The sequence below is a fragment of the Scaptodrosophila lebanonensis genome, unplaced genomic scaffold (genome assembly GCF_003285725.1).
Source record: "Scaptodrosophila lebanonensis strain 11010-0011.00,11010-0021.00 unplaced genomic scaffold, SlebRS2 tig00000001-arrow-pilon, whole genome shotgun sequence".
NCBI lineage: Eukaryota > Metazoa > Arthropoda > Insecta > Diptera > Drosophilidae > Scaptodrosophila > Scaptodrosophila lebanonensis.
This window is the reverse complement of record NW_022060529.1, coordinates 23,615,851-23,630,642: the sequence shown is the minus strand read 5'-3', so window position 1 is coordinate 23,630,642 and position 14,792 is coordinate 23,615,851. Positions and strand designations below refer to the sequence as shown.

General features: G+C 36.9%; 4 protein-coding genes and 2 non-coding genes across 6 annotated transcripts in view; 4 read left to right on the top strand and 2 right to left on the bottom strand.

Annotated features, from left to right (window-relative positions):
* Positions 1-234: 234 nt before the first annotated feature.
* On the top strand, positions 235-739 carry LOC115634271 (small integral membrane protein 12-A). The gene is made up of 2 exons (XM_030531898.1): positions 235-467; positions 529-739. Exons 1-2 carry the CDS (start codon positions 338-340, stop codon positions 663-665), a joined length of 267 nt encoding a protein of 88 aa, XP_030387758.1. The 5' UTR covers positions 235-337; the 3' UTR covers positions 666-739.
* Positions 740-790: 51 nt separating this feature from the next.
* Positions 791-863, bottom strand: Trnar-ucu. Its single transcript has one exon. It is a non-coding gene; the product is annotated as a tRNA-Arg (tRNA).
* A 201-nt stretch (positions 864-1,064) lies between these two features.
* Trnam-cau lies at positions 1,065-1,137 on the top strand. Its single transcript has one exon. It is a non-coding gene; the product is annotated as a tRNA-Met (tRNA).
* A 23-nt stretch (positions 1,138-1,160) lies between these two features.
* The window catches only part of LOC115620371 (RING-box protein 2), a 33,093-nt gene continuing 19,461 nt past the window's right edge, over positions 1,161-14,792 (bottom strand). Inside the window, exon 2 of the mRNA XM_030513580.1 lies at positions 1,161-1,484. Within this exon, the coding sequence (XP_030369440.1) occupies positions 1,303-1,484 (182 nt within the window). The 3' untranslated portion in view covers positions 1,161-1,302. The remainder of the gene's footprint in view (positions 1,485-14,792) is intronic.
* LOC115634408 lies at positions 4,593-5,748 on the top strand. The gene is made up of 3 exons (XM_030532104.1): positions 4,593-4,658; positions 5,095-5,430; positions 5,487-5,748. Exons 1-3 carry the CDS (start codon positions 4,593-4,595, stop codon positions 5,631-5,633), a joined length of 549 nt encoding a protein of 182 aa, XP_030387964.1. The 3' UTR covers positions 5,634-5,748.
* LOC115634399 lies at positions 6,117-7,520 on the top strand. The gene is made up of 3 exons (XM_030532090.1): positions 6,117-6,134; positions 6,954-7,289; positions 7,374-7,520. The coding sequence occupies exons 1-3, from the start codon at positions 6,117-6,119 to the stop codon at positions 7,518-7,520; spliced, it is 501 nt and encodes a 166-aa protein (XP_030387950.1).

Below are 14,792 nucleotides of genomic sequence, written 5' to 3'. Positions count from 1 at the left end.
ACCAAAAAGCCAAAATGTTATTTCTTGATAAAAGTAAAGCTTACCTTTACTTTTACGTCTGGAATGCTAAATACACACTTGTATGAGCCATTCATTGCTATGTATTGAAAATGCGCAATCACTGATATTTGCCACTAGCTGTGATTGTTTTTACCGATAATCAAGAATTAACTGAATATTTACATTATTTGTAGTGTGTACACACTGATTTTATTCTGAGCTGGTAACCTTGTCCCAAGCCAGCTGACGCAAAGCTGTCACACTTAAGTCACAGCTGCTAAATGCATATGAAATTGGTAATGTAAAATCAGAGTTTATTTTTCGGTTTAAGGACGCAATGTGGCCGATTATAATGGCAATTTTGAGGCGTAACGCCGTTTATATAACACTACCTATTGCCGGTGTAGTTGGATTTATAGGTTATAATCTGGAGAGCTTGCTGTCGGACAAATATACACCGTACAGTCGTAAGTACAAACAGAAATATCTTTGTATGTACATGCAGAATTTAATTATATCGTGTTGCAGCTTCCATTCAGGATAACCGTGCTGCGCGCTTGAGTGAAGACGACGTTATAGATAACGCCACTAAAGTAGAAAAATTGCAACTCAGAAGTCCAGTGCTGGAGCGCAATTTGTCACCATCTTTGCAGCCAAAGGCTTGAATAATTGGTAAAAACTTATTTGTTAAATATTTATGTAATTAAAAAAATACTAATATAAAGCATTGTACATATAAAAAAAATGTGCCTAAAGTTTTTATGGTCTTTGGGCTATATTTTAACAGTCACATCCCTTGCGGGGATCGAACCCGCGACCTTTGGATTAGAAGTCCAACGCGCTATCCTCTGCGCCAAAGGGACAGGTGGAGGACGCTTTGCCAAATGACGATTACACTACAGAGTAATTTTGTTTCCGAATAACACTCGAAAGCTCAAAGCTTTCATAAATTTGTTTTCAAAAAACTACTTAACAACACATTCTAGGTGATTTTGAGAAGCTTCTATTACATTTGGTAAATTGTTCTGCTTACAAGTTTGTATATAGAAGTTTAGGGATATAAGGCCTCGGTGGCGCAGTAGGCAGCGCGTAAGTCTCATAATCTTAAGGTCGTGAGTTCGAGCCTCACCCGGGGCATGTACTTTTTTTTTAAATTGGTATTAGGTTTACAATTTTATTTAAATAGGGATTTCTTTCTTATACAAAAAACAATATAAATGCCTAACGATTAGAACTGCAATAGAAACTCCGAAGTAGTAAGTGTCACGTGCGCCAACCGTGGATGGACAACTTTTCCAGCACTCATTTGCCCATGCGTTGTATGGACCATTCCTGTTGACAGAGGGGGCAGCGATTATTTTGTTTCACCCACAGTGACATGCAGCAGTGATGAAACGAATGGTTGCATTCGCCCCAGACAACGACGCAATCCTGGCGACCGAGCACGTCGCGCTTGTTTTCCGCCTGACAACGTAGACAGGAATCTGGAAAGAATACATATTATACATACATTTATACTTGTATGAACCTGCTGAATGCAATCATTGTATAACTTAAGTGTAAATATCGTAAATAGCGTCAAATGCGACACCAGCGACATTGAACGGCAATTAGAGACCCCATCTCAATGGCGATATTTGTGTGTGACGTAAAAGTGCGCGACAGTTGTTTGGTCGAAAGGAACAGCGACAAAAAATGAGAAGATAAAGCATCAAGGCAGCTGGGCAAAATAAAAAACATATCTACACATACTATATATGTATGTATGTACATTCTTATAAAGCTCTGGTGAACATGGCATACAATTTCTAATTTGTAAACAATTAATTGGAGTCGATGGTTGGGGAAGACGCCAGATACTATACGTTATGCAAAAGGAGGCCGGTGTTATTTTAAATGTATCGGCTCGATGTCGCCGTTAAAACAATTGAATCAACTCATATCAAAATGCATGTTATGGCTGCAAACCACACTTCTTATTCTCCGATTTCCGTGATAATCTGATATGCGTGTTTTCGCGTTTTGCTTCTCTGCCAAAACTTTTCATTCAAAAAATTCACACCAAAACTGCAACACTTTTCATTCAAAATTATTACTTCAGGTTGCGAAAAAAAACAAAAACTATAAAAAGAGCCGATTGGAACAAAAAAATGGAAATATGAAGAAAACGCGAGCCTTGTCGTGAGGGAAGGTCACTGACTCTGCAGTTGGGTTTAGAGTTGGGGAAACGCATCGGCTTTCAGCCAGAGGTTTCTGAGAATTTCTACAAATTCGCTAACGCAATGTAAAAATGTTCAATCACTTGCAGGTTGGGGTGTGTGAGTGAGTTTATGTGTAGTCATCAGCTCACCTGAGCTGGCCTCAGCCGCAGCCGCAGCCGAGCGGTTGGTTGGCTCGTTGGTTGGTTGGTTGGACGGTTAGTCGGTTGGTCGATTGGCTGGTGGTGCAGGTGTTGGTGTTGACATTTCGAAATATGAACGCATTAGCAGAAATTTATACATTACATTACAAATTATAATCAACAACGTAAATGCGTCGTCGTTTAACAAGTTGGGCATCATGTATACACCGATATACATAAATAGTGAGGCAGCGGCCCAATCCCAGGTCGACATGATTCGCTGACATTGGCAAAAAAAAGAAAAAAAAAAGTAATACGGAAAAATAAAGTGCTGCCCGCATTGAATGAGTCAAAAAATAACGACAACAACCCCAAGAATTATGTTATTGCTGTTGCTTACTTTGAGAATAATCGGTGTGAAAAAGTGCAATACATTTTTATTCAATTTTGCTTCGTTTTTGATTGTAACAGAAAACCCACAACAGGAAATTGTTGACATATTTCCACGAATTTGGTGGACAAGTCAACAGCCGCTTATATGTAGGTGCGATCCATATTGAAAATGCGTTTTAAGTCAAAATGTCGTAGGAGGGTAGAATTGTGGCTTCGTGTAGGTTAATGATCGTTCAACTTTATACGTACTTACCAACCCAAGACTTCTACACTACGCTTTTTATAAGTTTTACTTCTATTTGTACTATAATGTGATAAAGCTCCATTTACTTCTAAAAAAATACCAATTCATTAGGTCAAACCTTGAACTTTAATATAAACATTTAAAGATAATAACTTTAAGCTGTTTATAAATAAATAAATAAAACAATTTTCAAAGAACTTGCACATAGTTTTAAAAATCATATTAGCATTTTAAACAATCGTGAAAATTAACTGAATGGAGAAAAAGACTGTTCTGATAGAGAAAGTCATCTCGATTGTCTGACAAAATGGATTCCTGATAAAAATTAAATTAAATTGAAATACATTATCGGTGATGGCAAATTAAAATTTTGTTTTAAAATTGGTAAAACTTTTACCGAAACGTTTCAATTGATGGAACAAGTTTATGGCGATGATTGCCTATCCCGTAGCAGAGTGCACGAGTGGTTTCAACGTTTTCAAAGTGGTCGTGAGGACATAAATGACGATCAACATGTGGGCCAATCAAAATTCGTGATCACCGAAAATTCCATCGAAACTGTGCGTGAATTTATCAAAAATCAGCCGAAATCATCATTGAAATTGATGGAAATGGAATTGAACATCTCCAAAACATCGATTTATCGCATTTTGACCGAACATTTGGGCTTACGAAAGGTGTGTGCACGGTTTGTTCCGCACAAATTGACTGACGACCAAAAATTGCTCAGAATCGATCGACGCTTGTGACCGATTTGACCAAAACTCGCATTTCAACCATTAACCACTAGCCGTATTCACCTGATATGGCACCGTGTGACTTCTACCTTTTCGGAAAAATGCATTTGCCCATGAAAGGAAAGCGTTATGCAGACGTAGAGGCCATTCAAAAGGCTTGCACTGGCATGCTGGCGGCCATACCGGCCAACGAGCTAAAACACTCGATCGACATGCTTTTGGATCGTGCAAAAAGCTGTATTGAAGCAGAAGGAGACTATTTTGAATAAAATAAATTGATTTTGCCGAAAAAACCATTTGTTCTGTTTTTTTTTTAAAGTCCTGTTTACTTTGGAACACACCTTGTATATCTTTGTAGGGGCTGCCACGCTTCGTTCTGGGTGTTCACTCGCACAGCGTATAAAAACAATAATAGTTCAATAAAAAAAATAGACAAATTTTTAAATATGTTATATAATTGGTGTAGTTAACAGTTTTTGGTACAGAACAATTATTTATGATCATATTGATATTGATCTATTCGGCACTCGATATGTCATTGTGTTTTAAAGTATCCAGAAAAAATTTCATCATACTCTGTACCCAAAAGTACATACTATATAAACGTGATATACTTACAGAAGAAGGTGTTAAATACTTGATATAAGTATATCAGCATATATCATTCGCGAAATTTCAAACAACCACATTCACGGATCCCTCAAAGAAGAACTTTACTAAGGGATTTTTACTGCAAATAGTCCAGCTCAGCAGAAGTGAAACAAATAATGACTCGCCTATTAAAATGGCAGTGGGATTTGTCGATTTAAATCAATCGGCACATTCCAGTTGGTGGTTTAAAAAATCATTAGTCTGAAAAAAAAAACAATAGTGCAAAATGCGTTCAACGCTTCACTTGCTATCCATCTGCGTGTTCTGTACTCTCCTGGCAAAAGAGACAACGGTAGGTGGCTTTTGGATACATAAACTTTTCTTACACTCTATACCTAAAAGGTACAAGGGTAGGTAGGAATGTACATATATACGATGTACAAGTATATATATTATTGATCAGCATGACACGACTAGTAATTTAGCCCTGTTTGTCCGTTCGTATGCATACCTAGATCTCAAAAACTCCAAGAGCTAGAGAAACCAAATTTTTCACACGCATTCATCATACGAGTAAGTATGTGTTTGCAGTGCAAGTGTGTTTCAAAATTGTTTTCCACTCCCACAATTCCGCTATTAGTGATTTTCCATATTTTTTGCGGGTTTTATTCGGATAGGCCGATTTGAAAGGAATAAATGTATAAATGTCTGTAGTGCACTCATACCCTCACACGAAGTATTCGTTCAATGTTTTTCCACCTTTTTAATGTGTTTCCATCCACTATAAGGGCACTCGCATGCTGAAATTCACCAATGTCAAGTGCATGGATCTGCCCACGAACAACGGTTTCACCAAATACGAGTTTTGCCGCCTAAAGGTTGTTGGCCGAAACTATGTTGAGCTCTCACTGAAATGTAGTCTCCTGAACCTGCCTATCACGAATCTGACGACCCGACTGCAGCTATTCCAGCGACGGGATGGGTATCGGCCGTTCCTCTACAATGTCTACTTTGACTTTTGTAAGCTGTTAAGCAACATGGATAGAGTATTCTCACTGGAGAGTTATATCTTCGGTGCTGTACGTAAGTACAGTAATTTCAATCAGACCTGTCCCTGGACCCAGGTTAGAAGTGCCATCAATACTTGGGATTAACATAAACTAATACTGTCTATCTGCAGAATTATATGTCCGTTGACAAATTTGCCCTGAACTTTACCACGATCAGTCTACCAGTGCCAACTGGCTATTATCGGTTTGATTTCACTTTCTATAGCTATGGAGTACCCCGCACCTTGACGCAGGTGTATTTCGAAAAACTCGAATAATTTCTATGTACCCTATGGATTTTAATATTGTTGCCCAAATTCCCACTTTTTGTTTGACCTTATACACATGCACTTTAATTAATATTATTAAAATATTTTAAATTTTTCATGCAAATTTGTGTGTATTTGTTTCTTTCTTTTGTTATTCTTCTTTTCCAATATTTGCAGCCCTTGTTATTGGATTTGTGCAACAGAGATAATACTCCTTACCTGTTTGGATAAATACGGATATTTCCCGCTACAGAAAGTCCATCAATAATTTCCATAATTTGAAGCTTCACATATATTTTGTATATCATTATAGTTATTAGTGAAACGGTCGAGCGAAGTCATTCAATCTTGTTTATATTTTCTTTAGTTAAGAGAAAATTTAATTTTCAAATGAATGGTGGAGTTTCGTAGTAGGATGTTGTATTTATTGTATTGCAATTGGTCTAGAGTTTTCGAGTATTTACTAAGTAAGAGGTATATTTGTAGTACACTATGTGCACCCAAATAGGGGTAAATATATGACATAACAAATCTCTGAATACACGCCCAGTAAAACGGCGTAAATGCTTTTAAATATAAGTAGAGTAGCTCAGCAATTAAACAAATAATAACTCGCCTATTAAAATGGCATTGAGATTTGTCGATTTAAATCAATCGGCACATTCCATGGGCTATTACTAAAATCATTAGTTCGGAAAAAAAACAATAGTGCAAAATGCGTTCAACGCTTCACTTGCTATCCATCTGTGTCTTCTGTACTCTGCTGCCAAAAGGGACTACGGTAGGTGGCTTTTGGAAACATAAATTGCATGTATACTCTGTAACTTAAAGGCTTGTGCAAAGTGAAAAATACAACAGGTAGAAGGAGGCGTGGCAGACCTCACAAAAAATGACAAGACGAGTCGTTTTAGCCATTATCTGTACGTCCGTATGATAACCTAGATCTCAGAGATTACGAGAGCAAGAGATAGGAAATTTTTCCAACAGATGCTTTAAAAGAATGTGTACGCAGTATAAGTGGATTTCATAACTCCCATAATTATATCCGGTTAGTGCTTATAGGCCAATTTTCAAGGAAGTTATAGCCTTAAATGTAATCTCTGCCCAAGCTCATAATCACGCAAAGCCACGCATTAACACAATTCCAAAATAAATGTGCGTGAGTTCGAATGTCGAAGAAGGTATAATCGATAAAGAAAACAATTTTAATCAAATTTTTTTTAAAAATTCTTTTTTGTTAACTTTTTGTAATTTTCAAAACTTTGTCAGAGTCGGATCACCCGACCTTACGTTTTTCCACTTCTTTAATGTGTTTCCATCCACTATAAGGGCACTCGCATGCTGAAATTCACAAATGTCAAGTGCATGGATCTGCCCACGAACAACGGTTTCTCCAAATACGATTTTTGCCGCCTAAAGGTTGTTGGCCGAAACTGTGTTGAGCTCTCACTGAAATGTAGTCTCCTGAACCTGCCTATCACGAATCTAACAACTCAAATGCAGTTATTCCAGCGACGGGATGGGTATCGGCCGTACCTCTACAACGTCTACTTCGACTTTTGTAAGCTGATGAACAACATGAATCGTGGCTTCTCACTGGAGCGTTATATCTTCGGAGCTGTACGCAAGAACAGTAATTTCAATCAGACCTGTCCCTGGACCGAGGTAAGAAATGCCATCAAAATTTATGATTAACACAAACTAATAAATAATTAAATAAACTAACATACCATGTCTGTCTATCTGCAGAATTATATGTCCGTTGACAAATTTGCCCTGAACTTTACCAAGATCGACCTACCGGTGCCAACTGGATATTATCGATTTGATTTCACTTTCTATAGCTATGGAATACCCCGCACCTTGACGCAGGTGTATTTCGAGAAAGTCATATAACTTTCATGTACCCATCTTTCAAGAAAGATTTGATTTTAACATTGTTGTACAAATTCCCACTATTTCTTTGGCCTAATACACAAGCACTTTAAATCCCATTATTAAAATATTTCACATTTGCCATGTACATAGGTGTGTGTTTTCGCGTCCTCCCCCGTTTCTATTCGATTTGTGCAAGGTATATAAGAAACTGAAGGAAGAATCTCCATCCCCATAACTTAAATATCTCAGCATGGCGGGAGTATCATATATTTGGATAAACGCAGCTAATCCATTGGGAATACAAGATTATTTACCATTTTCCCGCTACAGAAATTCCATCAATAATTTCTAAAATTCGAAGCTTTATAGATCACATATATATCGAGTAAAGTCATTTAATATTGTTTATATTTTCTTTAGTTTAATGAAAATTTAATTTTCAAATTAATAATGGAGTTTCTGTAGTAGGATGGTGTATTTATGGTATTGCAATTGGTACTATATTATCTATTAACTAAGTAAGGGGTATAGTATTTGTAGTTAACTATATACACTCAAATAGGGGTAAATATATGACATAACCAAACTCTGAGTGCACGCCCAGTAAAATAGCGTAAATGCTTTCAATTAATTTCAAATTTTTATCATCTTTTATAACAATTGTCTAGCAACTTAAGAGCAATCAAGAGTAAATAATCAATTATTCCAATTTCTGAATTTACGTCATTCATGTACGTATATAGTATGTTTATCGGAACGAAAATGGAGGGCTTGTCCACTTGCCCGTCGCACAGTGTTTCAGAATCCATTGGTGAACGTTTTTTAAATTTAAAAACCAATGTGCCAATCCAACAAATTTGCAACAAACTTGTTAGCAATCAAGCTAATACTTGTTTAAGTATAAATAACCACGAATTTCGCACATATCCGATACTGAACGTTAGTAAAAACAGTCAAGCTTTAAGGAGGAAACCTGAGTGTAGCCAATACAGATATACAACTTCTTGTTTTAAAATAACAGAACAAAAAACAAAAAAAAAAAACCAGATCAAATGATCATGCCAACACATACGTGTTCATTAGTTTAATTCACAATATTATCATAATTATTATTATTTATAGGTGTCTCACAAAGAACGGAAAAGATCCCATGTCTGTCTCCTATTATATAATATTAGTAGTATTCGTTTGTAAAGACATTTACTCTCGGGGAAATACAAGTATTGGAAATAAAAAATATTACCTAAAAGCCGTTTTCGAAGAAACTATCAACTTAAGTTTAGGATTATCATTGCCCTAGGACAGTCGACCATTGTCCACATTTTGTTGATAATTTTGTTTTAATATGAATTTTTAAAATGAAGAATATTATTATTGCAACACTATTGTAAGTGGTGGATCAAACACTGGAAAATATCAAATTAAAGAAAAAATATATGAATTAATTGCACTCATGGAACTGAGTTAGATTGGTTTATAATTGTATCGATTACTTTCCAGCTTATTTTAATATTGAATACCTATGTATGTTTCTCCAAAAGACACATCAGTGTAAAGTTTTATGAGGCAAGTTCTAATCCTGTTAGAAAAAAATAGTGATTCAGTAGTGAATCAGACAGGCGGAGTAGTGATTAAAACATACAGAAGGGCATTTTAATTCATCTTGATTGTGGACTAGGTCTACTTGTAGCATTCTTTCTTCTGGAAAAAACAGTGAATACCAAAGTTGCTTAATTAGCAGATTGAACTCATTCTATTCTATTTATATTATTAATGTGCTTAAGAGTCAATAATTTAATTCTAGAACTAGTTTTGTTTCAAAAAGAGGCACTTGCGCCACAACATTCCCCAAAAACAGCTCTACACCTTTTAAAAAACACTGTAACTAGTGAGTTTTGGTGCGTCATTGAAAATACTACAGTGGTTTGTTGAGTGGTTAATACACTGGGTAAATGGGGTCGTTATGGGTGTGTCTGAAAGTCAATTCAAGGACGGGCGTATTGTAACGCTGAAGATATAAAAAAATATAGTATGCAAATCGACAGTCAGACGATGAATTAACAATTTAAATGTGACCAGAACATGCCAGACTAATAAAACGTGACAGAAGCTTCAAGGCCGCCTAGACCCGTATTCGGGATCAGGTAACTGCTCGCATCTCGGCTTTATACTCTTTTTAATAGGGAATCATAGATCTAACAAAAGCAATTATGCTTCAAAATTGTCGAATTAAGGAACTTACAAGTTGAACTTTTCTCTTACGCTACAGAATCGTAATAAATAGGAGCCTGTTGCTAGAGCATTAAAGTGGTTTCAGGAACGATCTTTCCATTTAAAATATCGAGGCTATCTAAAGTTTATAACAAACTTGATCTGGATATAAATGCCAGTTTGGTGTCACTTTTTAAGCAAATCGTGACATTGATCTATACAATAAAAACGGTAAATGGAGAAAACGATTGATCGGATTCTTTACTGAGTGAATTTTTAAAGACCAAAAACTAGTCAAATATCATTATTCATATTTTTTATTATCTTATTAAAAATGCATTCTTTATACAAATATTTATACAAACATTTTCCAACAAAAAAAAAGACAACCATCAAACTCTTTATTATTTTTCATGAACATTATTTCGAAACTCTTTACTTTATGTTGTTTTAGTTTTTCCAGTTGATATCATGACTAAATAATTTAAATTATTTGGCAACTTAAAGCACCAAAGAAGTAATAAATTTTTATAAATAATTAATCAAATTTACTAACTAAACTTTTTAAGAGGTTTATAACATTTAAAACAGAATTTTTTTGGGTATTATTTATTGCTATTCTTATACGATATTATTAAAATGGTAAAAACGGATAAAGTTCTATTGGATAGATTTTTCAACACATAATTTCGCAAATTTCAAATTTCAGAATACAACCAAACTCTTAAATTTTAAAGAACATACGATCTGTTGCAACTAATTAAATAAACGAAACATTTATGCATTTCTCTTAACGTACTGTAACTCACCATCATTCGATTGCTTTAACTGTGTACTATAGAAGCGGATTTATAAAGTTCTATTGGATAGATTTTTCAACACAAAATTTCGCAAATTTCAAATTTCAGAATACAACTAAATTCTTAAATTTTAAAGATATGTTCTTTAATACTGAATACTCACATTATTAGATTTCAATTAATAAAACTAGTATCATTCGTTTGCTTTAACTGTGTACTACAGAATCTAGTAATAAAATAATGGTTCTATGGAAAAGAAAACAATTATCTTTTTGCCATTAGAATTAAGTTACGGGACTTGCAAGGGCATTGGAACTTCGCCTTGACCCACTGATGTAATTTTTTCATACTGTATAATGCCAAGGTTATGAGGGGCAGTGGAGCGGTATAAAACCAGTAGCTAAGGTATGGCAAATATTTTTATAGGATGACTCGTTCTGATGCTGCCAGACAGATGTGTAATTAAAAGTCCGGTTTCCATCCGACTTGGCGCCCATAGAGCAACTTTAATGCAAGTGGACGTCGACATGATAATTTCAAATACAAGCTGCTCGATTAGCATGCGATTAGAAGGTGGTCTCTTGCTTATATAATAAAGGTGGGACGGTGTCGGGATCAAGTTCAAGGTTGGTCCCAGGCGCGACAAAAGTAACACCTTATATCCAGAGTTTGCAGAGTGCTTTGCACATTGTTCCGATCGCCGTTATCAATACGATATCGGGAGCAGTTTATTTAAGCAATAAAAATTAATTGCGGGCACATGTGCGTCTTTTGTTTACGAATGCACATACATATGTGCATTATTAAAAAATTGTTGCGGTAGCTGTGCGCTTGTGCTTGGGGCGCTGAACGATGAACGTTCTTCATATCACGTTGCACGATTTGTTGCGGTGTTCGGCGACCACGGGCGGTGCCACCCCCCGCCCTCCCCTGAGCCCGTTAAGCACCGTAACTCGTTTGGTTTATTTTTATATGACTCGACGATGCCAATATTGATGCTGCTCTTGTTGCTTTTGTTGTAACGGTCTCGTTTACGTGACGTCACGCACGGGGGCTTGTCTTGCGAGCAAAAAAGATGTTGGAATGGAAAATAAAAAGCAACAACAAACAGCGCACAACAACAAGTTGAAACCGACGTGCCCCCAGCAATCGACGAACCAAACCGACTCGCTCTTCTCTTCGCTCTCCGAATGCGCTCTTAAGTTGATCCCCCATACACGAGTACTCGTATATGTATGTATGTGTGTATGTATGTACTATATATAAAGAGTTGTGTGTGTCTGCCGTGGTTAGCAGCTACGAGCAGCTGCAGATATCGGCTTAAGATAATGAGCAGTACGCTACGGTACAGCTGCAGATGACTAATGGAAAACTTTCCCGATCTATGGGGTATTATTCCAAAAGCAATATCGTTTAGCATAATGTTTGGCAGTAGGCGCATTTTGTAGCTCGACAAATCTCACACTTGTGACCGAATCGAAGGTGTGAGCGTTACCAACGACTTGTTAACGGCGAGCCAAAGGAAAAGTACTTGTGGAAAATATCGGATAACTCGCCATCCAATTAACAAGATTGCCGCCCACACCTTAACCACATGTGAATTGGGGACTGATAGGAAGCATATGTATATAATGCAAGGCCCTCAAAATAGATCTCTATACCCTGCACCCGAAGGCTAAAAAGGGTAAGTTATGCTGAAAGGTTATACTAATAAGTCTGAATATAAGTAACTGGCATAAGAAAGCCTGGCAGGTATAGGGCCTTCGACCTACTGCCTATCAGTCGGCCCTTCCGCTCATTTGCATCTAAACAATTATAGATTTGGACTTGTGTTGTTCATACTTCACAGACCAAGTTCCATTAAAACCTTTATTTTATTGAATACTTATAGCTGAAATAAGTACGACTGGAGCAAAAATCAGCATAAGTGGAATACCTATTTTGTATTTACAAGTTTCTTATCAAGCGTTCTTAAAAGCAACTTGTTTTTTACTGCGACATCGTAAACAGATGTTTTATTTGGTGGTTTTTAGAGGACCGGGAAAGGTAAGCAATAAACTTTCTTCTACAAGTCAATGCTGCAGAGTGAGTATCTTAAAATATAGTATACAATGGTAAAATAGAATGTCTTTAAAGTAAATGAATGCCAGTTTAAATAAGTACTTGACAAGAAGCATGCTAGCCTCCAAAGTAAAGATAGAATTAAAGGAATTATAATTTTTACCAAACGAATCCCCAACTTTGAAAGCTGAATGCTCTACTGCTAGAGAAATCAAACGATTTAAAGTTGAATCTTTACAACAAATCAAACGATTAAATGTATTAGCTCCCATAGGAACTACATGTTTTAAAAAGAAAGTTTGACTTCCTTTTGTTTTGAATGGTAGGAAATGTATTTTTTTTTCACCTAACCATGAATAGCAACAGCCTAAAGTAATGAATGGAATAAGCACTCATTTGAATAAATTGAACAACGTTATTGTAATAAATATGAATTTGATAAAGAGGCATATTTTACAGCCACTCATAAGCGGACTTTTGCAAATATCGAGAAAACTAAACTTACCCTGGCAAGTAAGGAATCATGTAAGGATTAAATGCGCTTCTGTACTTGGTATTAATCGAACGACCAAATCGTCCAGCAAGCTATCTTACCATAAACAGAGACAAGCAGGTAGGTAATGGCTCAATTCACTTGGCGCATCCCCTATACTGGATATGTCGAGATTCGTTCTGCAACGCTCGTGCGATCATATGATAGATGAAGAGAAGAGGCCAAAGGCACGGACCATACAATTTATTGCGATCTTCAAATTGTCTTTTCATTTCTCGAACCAAATAAACCGAATCAATGCGAATGAGTGTACGTAATGGCTGCGATCAATTTGAACGTTCAGCCAGAGCCAATGGGCCACGCGATCCACATTGGCAATCAGTCGCGGAGAAGGCGACATAAACGAAGGCCGATGGTGGGCGCGGGGGGAAGGGGAGGTTGCGGCAACGACGCTTTGCACCGCCGACAGTACGAGAAATGGATGGAAAATTTTCTTGCATGATTTTTACTTTGTTTTGCTTTTACACACATCCAAATGTTTGCACTTCTGCAGGCCCCCCGTGTGTCTGTGTGTGTGCATGTTTCTTGTTGGTAATTTTCCATCAACAAAATTTCCACTTAGGCTAAATTTAGGACTTCACGCGACACACTGCACGAGAGCAGTATACCTTAAGCAGTCAGTCTGCTTTTCAGCCATGCGATCGTGGCAGCGAAATGGCTTTTGGCTCACATGCGTTTCGAGATAAAGGGAAGTGATGATTTACCTCTTGACGTTCTTCTTCGGTTTTATTTCTTTTATTATTTATTTTATTAGTATATGAGCGCGTACTATGTACTCCTATTCATACAAACATACTATGAACGCCTGAAAATCAAATAAATCGTTTCACTATTTTTCTCTTTTATCTCCTTATCAGTCAGCCCGCCAACAAAACCCACTGGGTGCCGCAAGTCTCGTCCGCCTGACCTTGAGGTGTTTACTTACACGCTACAAATGGCGGGCAGTTTTGGCACACTTTACATAAGCCCTGGTCGAGCACGAGTAAATCCGTCAAAGGGAAGTGTCAGATTAATGCAAAGCAAGCGAAGTATCAGTGTGCCATCGACGATAAGACAAGTGCTGGCCGCTGTGTCAACCGAGCTGTGTCAGCTAAGCTCTGCCCTGGGCACAGTGGTCCAAAACGGGAGAAAACTTCAGTAGCTCTCCAAACTTAAGCTTTGTGTGCTCCCTCTTGCAGTACTTGCAAGAAGGGAGACCGCATTTGGAAGACCCGGTGTATCATTTTTCCCTGGCTTTTCCTAATAAATGGCCATAAAATATTTGGTAAAATGCAAACATGCAAGAATATTACAGTTAGTGAAGCTCGACAGTATAATGCCCTTTAACCAAAAACGTTCCTCCGCTATTTTACATGCGTTCTTATATGCGAGCATAGAAATTGCATTGTCGAATTTGTCCAAATATATGCAATTTACTCGAGAGTTTTAAAATGGAAAAACAGCTATGATCTTGCTTAAAAACAACCTCAGATATATGATAAGACTCTAACTTAAACAAAACAAGAGAGAATGCTACAACCGAGCAAGTCCGACAGTGTAATACCCTGTACCCAATCAAAAAGAAGAAGAAAATAAAAACATAAAATAAACTTTTTTTGCATAGGGACTAGGAGGGTCTACACACCAAGTTTGGACAATGTGCGCTCAGCCGTATCCAAAATCCAG

Excerpts from the sequence above, each read along its gene's own strand:
- LOC115634271 (XM_030531898.1), top strand. The coding sequence starts at position 338 with ATGTGGCCGATTATAATGGCAATTTTGAGGCGTAACGCCGTTTATATA. Across the intron at positions 468-528 it reads CAAATATACACCGTACAGTC|CTTCCATTCAGGATAACCGT; the intron begins GTAAGTACAAAC and ends ATCGTGTTGCAG.
- LOC115634408 (XM_030532104.1), top strand. The coding sequence starts at position 4,593 with ATGCGTTCAACGCTTCACTTGCTATCCATCTGCGTGTTCTGTACTCTC. Across the intron at positions 4,659-5,094 it reads TCCTGGCAAAAGAGACAACG|GGCACTCGCATGCTGAAATT; the intron begins GTAGGTGGCTTT and ends ATCCACTATAAG. Across the intron at positions 5,431-5,486 it reads AGACCTGTCCCTGGACCCAG|AATTATATGTCCGTTGACAA; the intron begins GTTAGAAGTGCC and ends GTCTATCTGCAG.
- LOC115634399 (XM_030532090.1), top strand. Across the intron at positions 7,290-7,373 it reads AGACCTGTCCCTGGACCGAG|AATTATATGTCCGTTGACAA; the intron begins GTAAGAAATGCC and ends GTCTATCTGCAG.